At 42.8% G+C, this 15,480-nt stretch overlaps 1 protein-coding gene across 2 annotated transcripts in view; it reads left to right on the forward strand.

Moving 5' to 3' along the window:
• Positions 1-982: 982 nt before the first annotated feature.
• The window catches only part of LOC311108690 (EH domain-containing protein 3-like), a 42,904-nt gene continuing 28,406 nt past the window's right edge, over positions 983-15,480 (forward strand). Inside the window, exons 1-2 of one of the 2 annotated variants that reach the window (XM_084151409.1) lie at positions 983-1,137; positions 1,562-1,759. In XM_084151409.1, the coding sequence (XP_084007535.1) occupies positions 1,136-1,137; positions 1,562-1,759 (200 nt within the window). In that variant the 5' untranslated portion in view covers positions 983-1,135. Of the gene's footprint in view, positions 1,138-1,447; positions 1,760-15,480 lie in introns of those variants that run through there. The other variant, XM_084151408.1, reaches the window with a different exon arrangement.

Below are 15,480 nucleotides of genomic sequence, written 5' to 3' on the forward strand. Positions count from 1 at the left end.
CACAATCCATGTCTCAAGGCTTACATTTCCTTATTTAACCTGTCTCCTTCCCTTCATCTACACTGATTGAATTGGATTTAACAAGTGACATCAACAATGGATCATTGCTTTCACCTGTATTCACCTGTCATGGAAAGAGCAGGTGTTCCTAATGTTTTGTACACTCAGTGTATGTCCTACTATGGCGCTGGCCTTCTGCCCCCCTCTCTTTAAATTTGGACAACGGTGTCTACGACTTTTGACATCGCTGTAGGCTACATTCTACACCGTAGGCCAGGGTTCTTCAATTCCGGTCCTGGAGGGCCGAAACACTTCTGTTTTTTATTTCTACCTGGTAGTTAATTGCACTCACCTGGTGTCCCAGGTCTGAATTAGCCCCTGATTAGAAGGAGAGGATGAAAAACGGAGGTGTTTCGGCCCTCCAGGACTGGAATTGAAGAACCCCGCTGTAGGCCTTCCCTACACTTGAGACAAATTGTTGTATCGTCTCTTCCATTCTATCTTCCATTATACCCTCCATCATTTGTGGACTGCATCATCAGTACACTTTTTGTAACACTTTTGTATTTTACATTTTTATGTGAAGATTTTATTAAAATATTGTCATACGTTTTTTATTAAAAAATATATAAATTCCTCAAATGACACAAGCAATATAATGTATGTGTAGGCATATGAAAATGTTGACATAGTACTTTTCTATTTTCCTTGGTAATGTACGATGACAGCTTGTTAAAGACAAAAGTTTTGCAACTGATGACTAGCAATTTCGATGTTGTGATTACGCCTTGTTTGTTACATTGTATTACCACTAGAGGAGCAACAACAATGAGATGCAACTGGTCCCTCATCCCATCATCCGCCAATATGGCGCTGCCATCACTACCTTCAGTCGCTGTAATACTGGGTGGGGCTTTGCCAGTAGTTGGGCATTTCCTTTCGGATCAGGTTTCGTTGTCAGACAGGCATTTAAATCTGCTGCAGTAACGAAGCCGGGGAAGCCAGTGGCCGCACAACATTATACGCAGCAGTAGGAATAGAGCTTTATTATAGCTATATTGTTTTTCTTCATTTGACTCGAGAAGGTCTATTATTTAGCACAGTATTTTGAAGCTTCAACCGCATCAGTATTCAAATGTAAGACGAGATCACAATTTGACAGCTGAGCTTGATACGTGCATCATGTTCGGGATTCCTCTACAGCTTGAATGAAAATCGTGCATTATAGCTGTGATATGAAAATGTGCATGTAGAAATGATTTAGCATCGCTAGTATGTGTCTAGTTAATTAGCTGGCTTATAGTCGTCTGAATGCATCTGTGTCTCGTGTTTGGCTTGTAAGGACTTGAGGAACGCTTCCATTGAAGGATGTGTCTGCATAATGTTTGATTGAAAGGAAAAACAAACCATCTACTAAATCAATGACAAACATATCCTCCGAAATTATTTGAATAGAAGACTAGAATAGAAATAGAAAAAACACCAATAGAGATCTCTATAGAGTATAAGGTTGTCCATTATCGAATTGCATCATGTTCAGCTGGTTGGGTACCGATGACAGGAGGAAGAAGGATCCTGAGGTCTTTCAGACAGTCAGCGATGGCCTCAAGAAGCTCTACAAAACCAAACTGTTGCCCTTGGAGGAACACTACAAGTTCCACGAGTTCCACTCGCCCGCCTTAGAGGATGCCGACTTTGACAACAAACCCATGGTTCTCCTTGTGGGGCAATATTCCACTGGAAAGACCAGCTTCATACGGTACGTCTGTGTTTGAAATGTTACTGGTGAGTACTTTGCTTGCCGATCAGTAGGCCAAAACACTAGAGAGTTATGCACCGATATGCAAACAGAGGGGACATTAAATGCATGGCAGTCACTGCATATTCACAGCTTGATGCAAGAATTAGCTTTTATTGAACAAAACAATTATCCTAGGGAGATAAATCTGTTAGTGTTTGGGTTGACTGGATGGTTGACTGGGTTCCAGTTCAACCTTGGGCAGACACAGGTCAAATATTGACATATGGTACTCTGACTTGAGAAGAGGGATAATACATTCCAACAGACAAAAATGCTTTCTTGGTTATACAGCATTCACTTGGTACTGTATAGATGAGTTTACAAAAAGATAGAAGTAGATTATGGGAATCTAGCGTTATCATATGTTATTATCATTGGTGTAAAGTACTTAAGTAAAAAGTACTACTTAAGTAGTTTTTTTTTTGTATCTGTACTTTACTTTAGTATTTATATTTTTGACAACTTTTACTTCACTACATTCCTGAAGAAAATAATGTACTTTTTCCCTCTGTACGTTTTCCTGAAACCCAAAAGTATTCGTTACATTTGGAAAGCTTAGCAGGACAGGAAAATGATCCTATGTTCAAGAGAACGTCCCTGGTCATCCCTACTGCCTCTGATCTGGCAGACTCACTAAACACAAATGCTTTGTTTGTAAATTATGTCAGAGTGTTGGAGTGTGACCCTGGTTATCCGTAAATAAATTAAAATAACTAGAAAATTGTGCCTTCTGGTTTGCTTAATATAAGGAATTTGAAATGATTTATACGTTCACTTTTACTTTTAATACTTAAGTATATTTTTGCAATTACATTTACTTTTGATACTTAAGTATATTTAAAACCAAATACTTGAGACATTTACTCAAGTAGTATTTTACTGTGTGTGTGTGTGTGTGTGTGTGTGTGTGTGTGTGTGTGTGTGTGTGTGTGTATATGAGAGGGGTTGGGAAAATAAGCAGAGGACACATTTCCATCTCATATGGACTAAGTACACTACATGACCAAAAGTATATGGACACCTGCTCGTCAAACATCTCATTCCAAAATCAAGACCTCGCTTTGTGCACGGGGGCATTGAAACAGGAAAGGGCCTTCCCCAAACTGTTGCCACAAAGTTGGAAGCACAGACTCATCTAGAATGTCATTGTATGCTGTAGCATTTCCCTTCACTGGAATTACAGGGCCTAGCACAAACCATGAAAAACAGTCCCAGACCATTATTGAGAACGCGTTTCCACTGCTCCAGAGTCCAATGGCAGTGAGCTTTACACCACTCCAGCCGACGCTTGACATTGCACATGGTGATCTTAGGCTTGTATGCAGCTGCTCGGCCATGGAAACCTATTTCATTATGCTCCCGATGAACAGTTCTTGCGCTGACGTTGCTTCCAGAGGCAGTTTGGAACTCAGTAGTGAGTGTTGCAACTGAGGACATACGGTTTTTACACGCTGCGCACTTCAGCAATCGGTGGTCCCATTTTGTGAGCTTGTGTGGCCTACCACTTCACGGCTGAGCCGTTGTTGCTCCTAGACGTTTCCACTTCACAATAACAGCACTTACAGTTGACCCAGCTCTAGCAGGGTAGAAATTTGACGAACTGACTTGTTGGAAAGGTGACTTGTTGGAAAGGCCATTCTACTGCCAATGTTTCATGTGGAGTTTGCATGGCTGTGTGCTCGATTTTATACACCTGTCAGCAATGGGTGTGGCTGAAATGGCTGAATCCACTAATTTGAAGGGGTGTCCACCAGTGGAGGCTCCTCAGAGGAGGAAGGGGAGGACCATCCTCCTCAGTGAATTTCATACAAATTTCAATTGTAAAACATTAAAAAAGTTATCCTTTTTAGATAAAACTATACTAAATATAATCACATCACCAAATAACTGATTAAAACACACTATTTTGCAAAGAAGGTCTACAGTTGCCTCAACAACACTCTGTAGGGTAGCACAATGGTGTAGCTGGAGGACAGCTAGCTTCCGTCTTCCTCTGGGTACATTGACTTCAATACAAAACCTAGGAGGCTCATGGTTCTCACCTCCTTCCATAGACTTACACAGTAATTATGACAACTTCCGGAGGACGTCCTCCAGCCTATCAGAGCTCTTGCAGCATGAACTGACATGTTGTCCACCCAATCAAAGGATCAGATAATTAATCTAGTACTAAAAGCATAAGCTCCAGCTAGCTAGCACTGCAGTGTATAAAATGTGGTGAGTAGTTGACTCAAAGAGAGAGAAAGACAATAGCTGAACAGTTTTGAACAAAGTAATTTCTTCCAAATTGAAGGAGAAGCAAGAGAGAAATAGAGAGAGAGAGATTTAGTTTTACTTATGTCACGGCCGTCGTTAGATGAAGCGGACCAAGGCGCAGCGTGATATGCGTACATTCTTTTATTTCAGTACACAACACAAACCAAAACAACAAAACAAACGATACGTGAAGTCCTGGGTTGAACACAAACCTTCCGGAACAAGATCCCACAAAACATACATGCCAAAAGGCTGCCTAAGTATGGTCCCCAATCAGAGACAACGAGCCACAGCTGTCTCTGATTGGGAACCACCCTGGCCAACATAGAAATAAACTATCTAGAATGAAACACATAGAAAACCAAATAATAAACCTACACACCCTGGCTCAACATTAAAGAGTCCCCAGAGCCAGGGCGTGACAACTTACTTAGCTAGCAAATGCAGCTAGCTAGTTTAGCCTACTGAAACACCCTGCTCAAACAGAGGGATGCTATGTTAGCTAGCTGGCTATGACTTTCCAACACAACACTGGAACTCTTCCAAGTCAAGGTAAGTTTTTGGTATTACTAATTTATTGCCACGAGGCCCGCTGGTATAACTGCTTACTGACTGTAACTAACTAACGTTACTGCATGATTGTAGCGGGTTTACTAACGCGTTATTTCTATTATCTATGCTGACTATGACGTTACTTTAGCTAATATGGTGACAATGATGTAGGCTGTTTGTAGAGGTTTGGTTTGGAAAGGTTTTTTCGCCTGGTTACATACAGCTGATTTGTTGTGCATTGAAGTCCTCAAGCGAAGGGAAGAGAAGGAATACAACGTGGCTGTTATGAGAGTGAACTCTATTTACGCGTGATCAGGGGTGTATTCATTCCGCCGATTCTGTTCAAAAACATTTGTTAAATGGAAGCAAACAGAACAAAACGGGGATAAACATACCTGAATTTGTCCAATAGAAACTCTAATTTGCAACTGTTGGACTAATGATTACACCCTATATTTGCTAGATGCAGGCAAGAGTGTGCAAGGCGGTTTTGAATGTCACTGTCTGTCACCTCAAATTTGTCTCTCGACCTGTGTAAATCTATGTTGTAAACTTTCATTAATTGGCTAGGTTGTAGCAGTAGCAACCTCATGATGGGTATAGGGAACATTTGAGTATCATGTAGTAGACTAAACCTATCGCTGTTACATTGAACTAGGTGAATGGAATATGAATGAGAGTCATCCAATATGCTGTAATAGAAATAAGGCCATGCTCATGAAAAATAATCGTCCTCCCTCATCTTAAACGGCACTGACCGCCACTGGTGTCCACATACTTTGGTACAGCTGAAGTCGGAAGTTTATATACACCTTAGCCAAATACATTTAAACTCAGTTTTTCACAATTCCTGACATTTAATCCTAGTAAAAATTCCCTGTCTGAGGTCAGTTAGGATCACCACTTTATTTTAAGAATGTGAAATGTCAGAATAATAGTAGAGAGAATTATTTATTTCAGCTTTAATTTCTTTCATCATATTCTCAGTGGGTCAGAAGTTTACATACACTCAATTAGTATTTGGTAGCATTGCCTTTAAATTGATTAACTTGGGTCAAACGTTTCGGGTAGCCTTCCACAAGATTCCCACAATAAGTTGGGTGAATTTTGGCCCAATCCTCCTGACAGAGCTGGTGTAACTGAGTCAGGTTAGTAGGCCTCCTTGCTCGCACACGCTTTTTCAGTTCTGCCCACAAATGTTCTATAGGATTGAGGTCAGGGCTTTGTGATGGCCACTCCAATACCTTGACTTTGTTCTTAAGCCATTTTGCCACAACTTTGGAAGTATGCTTGGGGTCATTGTCCATTTGGAAGACCCATTTGCAACCAAGCTTTAACTTCCTGACTGATGTCTTGAGATGTTGCTTCAATATATCCACATCATTTTCCTTCCTCATGATGCCATCTATTTTGTGAAGTGCACCAGTCCCTCCTGCAGCAAAGCACCCCCACAGCATGATGCTGCCATCCCCGTGCTTCACAGTTGGGATGGTGTTCTTCGGCTTGCGAGCAACCCCCTTTTTCATCAGACCAGAGGACATTTCTCCAAAAAGTACGATCTTTGTCCCCATGTGCAGTTGCAAACTGTAGTCTGGCTTTTAATGGCGTTTTTGGAGCAGTGGCTTCTTCCTTGGTAAGCGGCCTTTCAGGTTATGTCGATATAGGACTCGTTATACTGTGGATATAGACACTTTTGTACCTGTTTGCTCCAGCGTCTTCACAAGGTCCTTTGCTGTTGTTCTGGGATTGATTTGCACTTTTCGCACCAAAGTACATTCATCTCTAGGAGACAGAACGCGTCTCCTTCCTGAGCGGTATGACGGCTGCGTGGTCCCATGGTGTTTATACTTGCGTACTATTGTTTGTACAGATGAACGTGGTACCTTCAGGCGTTTGGAAATTGCTCCCAAGGATGAACCAGACTTGTGGAGGTCTACAATTTCTTTTCTGATTTCTTTTGATTTTCCCATGATGTCAAGCAAAGAGGCACTGAGTTTGAAGGTAGGCCTTGAAATACATCCACAGGTACACCTCAAATTGACTGAAATGATGTCAATTAGCCTGTCAGAAGCTTCTAAAGCCATGACATCATTTTCTGGAATTTTCCAAGCTGTTTAAAAGCACGGTCAACTTAGTGTATGTAAACTTCTGACCCACTGGAATTGTGATACAGTGAATTATAAGTGAAATAATCTGTCTGTAAACAATTGTTGGAAACCTTACTTGTGTCAGTAGATGTCCTAACCGACTTGCCAAAACTATAGTTTGTTAACAAGACATTTGTGGAGTGGTTGAAAAACAAGTTTTAATGACTCCAACCTACAGTGAGGGAAAAAAGTATTTGATCCCCTGCTGACTTTGTACGTTTTCCCACTGACAAAGACATGATCAGTCTATACTTTTAATGGTAGGTTTATTTGAACAGTGAGAGACAGAATAACAACAAAAAATCCAGAAAAAAGCATATCAAAAATGTTATAAATTGATTTGCATTTTAATGAGGGAAATAAGTATTTGACCCCTTTGCAAAACATGACTTAGTACTTGGTGGCAAAACCCTTGTTGGCAATCACAGAGGTCAGACGTTTCTTGTAGTTGGCCACCAGGTTTGCACACATCTCAGGAGGGATTTTGTTCCACTCTTCGTTGCAGATCTTCTCCAAGTCATTAAGGTTTCGAGGCTGACGTTTGGCAACTCGAACCTTCAGCTCCCTCCACAGACTTTCTATGGGATTAAGGTCTAGAGACTGGCTAGGCCACTCCAGGACCTTAATGTGCTTCGTCTTGAGCCACTCCTTTGTTGCCTTGGCCGTGTGTTTTGGGTCATTGTCATGCTGGAATACCCATCCACGACCCATTTTCAATGCCCTGGCTGAGGGAAGGAGGTTCTCTCCCAAGATTTGACGGTACATGGCCCCGTCCATCGTCCCTTTGATGCGATGAAGTTGTCCTGTCCCCTTAGCAGAAAAACACCCCCAAAACATAATGTTTCCACCTCCATGTTTGACGGTGGGGATGGTGTTCTTGGGGTCATAGGCAGCATTACTCCTCCTCCAAACACGGCGAGTTGAGTTGATGCCAAAGAGCTCCATTCTGGTCTTATCTGACCACAACACTTTCACCCAGTTATCCTCTGAATCATTCAGATGTTCATTGGCAAACTTCAGACGGGCATGTATATGTGCTTTCTTGAGCAGGGGACATTGCAGGCGCTGCAGGATTTCAGACCTTCACGGCGTAGTGTGTTATCAATTGTTTTCTTGGTGACTATGGTCCCAGCTGCCTTGAGATCATTGACAAGATCCTCCCGTGTAGTTCTGGGCTGATTCCTCACCGTTCTCATGATCATTGCAACTCCACGAGGTGAGATCTTGCATGGAGCCCCAGGCCGAGGGAGATTGACAGTCTTTTGTGTTTCTTCCATTTGCGAATAATCACACCAACTGTTGTCACCTTCTCACCAAGCTGCTTGGCGATGGTCTTGTAGCCCATTCCAGCCTTGTGTAGGTATACAATCTTGTCCCTGACATCCTTGGAGAGCTCTTTGGTCTTGGCCATGGTGGAGAGTTTGGAATCTGATTGATTGATTGCTTCTGTGGACAGGTGTCTTTTATACAGGTAACAAGCTGAGATTAGGAGCACTCCCTTTAAAGTATGCTCCTAATCTCAGCCCGTTACCTGTATAAAAGACACCTGGGAGCCAGAAATCTTTCTGATTGAGAGGGGTTCAAATACTTATTTCCCTCATTAAAATGCAAATCAATTTATAAAATTTTTGACATGCGTTTCTCTGGATTTTGTTGTTGTTATTCTGCCTCTCATTGTTCAAATAAACCTACCATTAATGTTATAGACTGATCATTTCTTTGTCAGTGGGCAAATGTACAAAATCAGCAGGGTATCAAATACTTTTTTCCCTCACTGTAAGTGTATGTAAACTTCCGACTTCAACTGTATAGTGTATATCTTATTTTATCTTACACTAATTAACTGCATCAATTTTCCCTTGTAGTCACACCCACTAAACACAGGAATGTCAGCTGGTCCATTGATTTGTCTGCAAACTAGTCCATGACCATCGAACAGATCATGTTTCCATGTTAAATTCCAGCATTTCCCTATGGACTGCTAAGTGGCATGCCAACCATCACACTTAGTGCTCATCAAAGGGAATACAAGGGCAGATGCAAAAATCATGAACATAAAAGGAAGTGTTTTGGTCTCTCTGAGCCTATGACAAAGCACACTTTGTTTGGAGATGGGAGGCCAGAATTAAATCGAGCTCCGTGCAGCGAAGGTCACGCATTTGATCTAATAACGGTCACCATGACTGCCAGCCGAAGATGCTAAATATAGGACAAACACCTTCGCTGAACTGTAAATTAAATAACATTGCTACTCCCAGAGTAATGGCTTGGGAACTCTATGCATGTCTAGACTTTAACCATGTACACTGAACCAAAATGTTACCCAACATGCACAAATTTCAAATATTTTACTGAGTTATAGTTCACATAAGAAAATCAGTCATTTGAAATAAATTCATTAGGCCCTAATCTATGACTGGTAATGACTGGTAATACAGATATGCATCTGTTGGTCACAGATACCTTAAAAAAAGTAGGTGCATCGATCAGAAAACCAGTCAGTATCTGGTGTGAACACCATTTTGCCTCACATCTCCTTCGCATAGAGTTGATCAGGCTGTTGATTGTGGCCTGTGGAATGTTGTCCCACTCCTATGCAATGGCTGTGCAAAGTTGCTGGATATTGGCGGGAACTGGAACACACTGTCGTACACGTCGATCCTGAGCATCCCAAACATGCTGAATGGGTGACATGTCTGGTGAGTATGCAGGCCATGGAAGAACTGGGACATTTTCAGCTTCCAGGAATTGTGTACAGATCCTTGTGACATGGGGCCGTGCATTATCATGCTGAAACATGAGGTGATGGCGGCGGATGAATGGCACGACAATGGCTCTCAGGATCTCATCACGGTATCTCTGTCCATTCAAATTGCCATCGATAAAATGCAATTGTGTTTCATTGTCCGTTGCTTATGCTTGCCCATACCATAACCCCCGCGGCACCATGGGGCACTCTGTTCACAACGTTGACATCAGCAACCCGCTCGTCCACACAACACCATACACGCTGTCTGCTATCAGCCCTGTACAGTTGAAACTGTGATTCATTCATGAAGAGCACACTTCTTCAGCGTGCCAGAGGCCAACGAAGCTGAGCATTTGCCCACCTTTAGTCTGTTACGATGCCGAACTGCAGTCAGGTCAAGACCCTGGCGAGGACGACGAGCAGATGAGCTTCCCTGAGATGGTTTCTGACAGTTTGTGCAGAAGTCAGCTGTCTGGGTGGCTGGTCTCAGACGATCCTGTAGGTGAAGAAGCTGGATGTGGAGGTCCTGGGCTGGCGTGGTTACACGTGGTCAGCGGTTGTGAGGCCGGTTGGACGTACTGCCAAATTCTCTAAAATGACGTTGGAGGCGGCTTATGGTAGAGAAATGAACATTCATTTCTCTGGCAACAGCTCTGGTGGACATTCCTGCCAATTGCGCGCTCCCTCAAAACAAAAATATAAATCTGTTGCATTGTGTTGTGTGTCCCCAGCACAAAGTGCACCTGTGTAATGATCATGCTGTTTAATCAGCTTCTTGATATGCCGCACATGTCAGGTGGATGGATTATCTTGGCAAAGGAGAAATGCTCACTAACAGGGATGTAAAATAATCTGAGAGAAATAGGCTTTTTGTGCATATGGAACATTTCTGGGATCTTATATTTCAGCTCATGAAACATGGACCGACACTTTACATGTTGTGTAATATTTTTGTTCAGTGTATAATTAACTACAATCAAATATGTGTGCTGTATGGGCAGGTGAAAGACAGAAAGTAGTTGAACCTGTTCTGTGTGTTGATGTGTAGCCTAGTACCCTTTTCCTGCTCTCTACTTGTATCATTGCCTTTGTGACATGTTTCCACATCAAACTTTACTAGTGAGACTAAGTGCATCCCTCTTGCTGTGCAGTAATGCCAGAGCTTGCTAGTTTTTATCTTGCCATCCTAAGGCCAATGGTGAGGTGCAGTCCTCTGGTGTCACTGATAAACCCTGCTGTCTCCAACCCTCTCATCCATTCCCTTATTGCTATAGCAACTTATAGTCACTAATAGTTTCCAGAGCAACTAGTCCAGGAGTTATAGAGAGGCGCGACAAGTGCGAGACATCAGTCTGGAATCATGTAGAGCAGGGTATCCCAAACTCAGTCCTCAGAAACCCAAGGGGTGCACATTTTGTTTTTTGCCCTAGCACTACACAGCTGATTAAAATAATCAACCAATCATCAAGCTTTGATCATTTGAAACAGCTGTGTAGTGTTAGGGCAAAAAACTAAATGTGCACCCCTTAGGGTTCTGAGGACTGAGTTTGGGATACTAAATTAGTTTTAGGGCACTTTTACTTCATAGCCCTTTATAGATTGTATACTTATTTGCAAGCAAGTTATCATATTGCGGTTAAGTAATTGAATAGCATTAGATGAGTAGAGCTTTATTCTGATGCTTTTGCATATGTGGATGAGAATGACAGCTGAGTGTGGGTTGGTTGGTAGGGTTCTGTCTCAGTCTGGCCATATGACTGATATTAATTAGGCAGTCCTTTGAAATACACAGTGACACTAAAACAACATTCTTTAACCAGGCGTGGTCGTGGTCCCTTGGTACAGACAGAGAGAGAAATCCCTGAAATGTCTCTCTGGTTGCGATTATACCAGGCATATGCTGAATTCCAGGTATACCAATCCCTGGACAAGATTGGATTAGATATGGACCACATTTCACCGGATACAAATCTCTCACCTCTGGTAGCTTTTAATATAAAAATACTTAATTTTGTGCTTAGGCACTATATATTGTTTATTTTGCTAAAGCATATTTTGAGGGATCAGAAAGCACTGACAAAACATTTATGCTGAATCCAGGCCATATACAGTGTATTCTAAAAGTATTCAGACCCCTTGACTTTTTCCACATTTTGTTACGTTACAGCCTTATTCTAAAATGGATTAAATTCTTATTTTTCCTCATCAATCTACACACAATACCCCATAACGACAAAGAAAAAACAGGTTGTTAGAAATTGTTGCTAATTTATATATATATAATTTATATATATATATATATATGAAATATGACATTTACATAAGTATTCAGACCCTTTACTCAGTACTTTGTTGAAGCACCTTTGGCAGCGATTACAGCCTCGAGTCTTCTTGGGTATGACGCTACAAACTTGGCACACCTGTATTTGGGGAGTTTCTCCCATTCTTCTCTGCAGATCCACTCAAGCTCTGTCAGGTTGGATGGTGAGCGTCACTGCACAGCTATTTTCAGGTCTCTCCAGAGATGTTTGATCGGGTTCAAGTCCGAGCTCTGGCTGGGCCACTCAAGGACATTCAGAGAGTTGTCCCGAAGCCACTCCTGCGTTGTCTTGGCTGTGTGCTTAGGGTCATTGTCCTGTTGGAAGGTAAACCTTCGGCCCAGTCTGAAGTCCTGAGCGCTCTGGAGCCGGTTTTCATCAAGGATCTCTCTGTACTTTGCTCCGTTCATCTTTCCCTCGATCCTGACTAGTCTCCCAGTCTCTGCCGCTGTAAAACATCCACATCATGATGCTGCCATCACCATGCTTCACCGTAGGGATGGTGCCAGGTTTCCTCCAGACGAGATGCTTGGCATTCAGGCCAAAGAGTTCAATCTTGGTTTCATCAGACCAGAGAATCTTGTTTCTCATGGTCTGAGAGTCCTTTAGATGCCTTTTGGCAAACAACAAGCGGGCTGTCATGTGCCTTTTACTGAGGAGTGGCTTCCGTCTCGCCACTCTACCATAAAGGCCTGATTGGTGGAGTACTGCAGAGATGTTTATCCTTCTGGAAGGTTCTCCCATCTCCACAGAGGAACTCTAGCGCTCCGTCAGAGTGACCATCGGGTTCTTAGTCACCTCCTTGACCAAGGCCCTTCTCCCTGATTGCTCAGTTTGGCCAGGCGTCCGGCTCTAGGAGAGTCTTGGTGGTTCCAAACTTCTTCCATTTAGGAATGATGGAGGCCACTGTGTTCTTGGGGACCTTCAATGCTGCAGAAATGTTTTGGTACCCTTCCCCAAATCTGTGCCTCAACACAATCCTGTCTCGGAGCTCTACGGATAATTCCTTCAACCTTATGGCTTGGTTTTTGCTCTGACATGCAATGTCAACTGTGGGACCTTATATAGACAGGTGTGTGCCTTTCCAAATCATGTCCAATCAAATGAATTTACCACAGGTGGACTCCAATCAAGTTGTAGAAACATCTCAAGGATGATCAATGGAAACAGGATGCACCTGAGCTCAATTTTGAGTCTCATAGCAAAGGGTCTGAATACTTATGTATATAAGGTATTTCTGTTTTAAATTTTCTATACATTTGCAAAAAAATCTAAAAACCTGTTTAACTTTGTCATAATGGGGTATTGTGTGTAGATTAATGAGGATTTGTATTTATTTAATCCATTTTAGAATAAGGCTGTAACGTAACAAAATGTAGAAAAAGTGAAGGGGTCTGAATACTTTCCGAATGCACTGTATGTCAGTTTCAAAAGTTGGAAATGTTTGAATATTTAATCAGCTACGGTTCAGCACTGACGAAGTCAGGTGATGGCTTTGTGTTGGTTTCCTATTCTGCCTGTGACTGTCATGGTTCAGTCAACTGTCAGAGTTTCCCGAGCTAGCCTCCCTAATGGCTTGGGGATAGAGGTAACTGAGAGGTGGACTGGGCTAGTTAGGGCACAAACCACAGAGAAATGGAGAGTAGCCTATGTGAGGCCATTGTCCTGCAGGATAGGGCCATAGGCAGCGTCTTCAGTTTCCTGTGCTGTGGTGCATTATTCATAGAGGACATGCCTATGTGGCGGAAGCAAGCAGCAGCGGCTGCAGTAGGAAGAGTGGCAGTGAAAGAGCTAGGCCTGTGTTTGTGTGTGTGTGTCTGTGCTGACTCCTCAGTCCTCAACATTATGAAAGCACACAGGCTTAGCTCTTTCCTCTCTAGTCTGTTTCCGTGCACACACACACTTGCACACACACAAGGTCATTCATTAACGTTGCCATCACGACAGACATAACGCAGTCCCTCAGCCTCCCTTTATCTCACCAAAGTCTCAGTTGCAGAGCTGTGGAAGTAGGCTTGGGCGATATACCGTTTATTCCGCACACCGGGGTATTTCGAAATATCGACGGTATGATTTTAATGCTGTAAATAACAATAATAATTGTAAAAAAATGCTGGGGGGGGGGGTTGGGGGCACCCCCGCCTCACAGGGGCTGCGGGGGTGCATGCTACGCCAGTCCTTATACAGTGCATTCAGAAAGTATTCAGACCCCTTGACTTTTTCAACATTTTGTTACGTAACAGACTTATTCTAAAATTGATTACATCGTTTTTTCCCTCATCAATCTACACACAATATCCCATAATGACAAAGCAAAAACAGGTTTTTAGAAATGTTTGCAAATGTATTACAAATAAAAACCGGAATATCACATTTACCTAAGTATTCAGTACTTTGTTGAAGCTCCTTTGGCAGCGATTACAGCCTCGAGTCTTCTTGGGTATGACGCTACAAGCTTGGCACACCTGTATTTGGGGAGTTTCTCCCATTCTTCTCTGCAGATCCTCTCAAGCTCTGTCAGGTTGAATGTGGAGTGTCGTTGCACAGCTATTTTCAGGTCTCTCCAGTTCAAGTCCGGGCTCTGGCTGGGCCACTCAAGGACATTCAGAGACTTGTCCCGAAGCCACTCCTGCGTTGTCTTGGCTGTGTGCTTAGGGTTATTGTCCTGTTGGAAGGTGAACCTTCGCCCTAGTCTGAGGTCCTGAGCGCTCTGGAGCAGGTTTTCATCAATGATCTCTCTGTACTTTGCTCTGTTCATCTTTCCCTCGATCCTGACTAGTCTCCCAGTCCCTGCTGCTGAAAAACATCCCCACAGCATGATGCTGCCACCACCATGCTTCACCGTAAGGATGGTGCCAGGCTTTCTCCAGACGTGACGCTTGGCATTCAGGCCAAAGAGTTCAATCTTGGTTTCATCAGACCAGAGAATCTTGTTTCTCATGGTCTGAGAGTCCTTTAGGTGCCTTTTGGCAAACAACAAGCGGGCTGTCATGTCTTTTACTGAGGAGTGGCTTCCGTCTGGCCACTCTACCATAAAGGCCTGATTGGTGGACTGCTGCAGAGATGGTTGTCCTTCTGGAAGGTTCTCCCATCTCCACAGAGGAACTCTAGCGCTCTGTCAGAGTGACCATCGGGTTCTTAGTCACCTCCTTGACCAAGGCCCTTCTCCCTGATTGCTCAGTTTGGCCAGGCGTCCGGCTCTAGGAGAGTCTTGGTGGTTCCAAACTTCTTCCATTTAGGAATGATGGAGGCCACTGTGTTCTTGGGGACCTTCAATGCTGCAGAAATGTTTTGGTACCCTTCCCCAAATCTGTGCCTCAACACAATCCTGTCTCGGCGCTCTACGGATAATTCCTTCAACCTTATGGCTTTGTTTTTGCTCTGACATGCAATGTAAACGGTGGGACCTTATATAGACAGGTGTGTGCCTTTCCAAATCATGTCCAATCAAATGAATTTACCACAGGTGGACTCCAATGAAGTTGTGGAAATATCTCAAGGAAGATCAATGGAAACAGGATTCACCTGAGCTCGATTTCGAGTCTCATAGCAAAGGGTCTTAATACAGGTATGTTCTTATTTATTTATATAAATGTGCAACATTTTCTAAAAACCTGTTTTTGTTTTGTCATAATGTGGTATTGTGTGTATTTTGAT

Source organism: Coregonus lavaretus (genome assembly GCF_964263955.1).
Source record: "Coregonus lavaretus genome assembly, chromosome: 33".
Lineage (NCBI taxonomy): Eukaryota > Metazoa > Chordata > Actinopteri > Salmoniformes > Salmonidae > Coregonus > Coregonus lavaretus.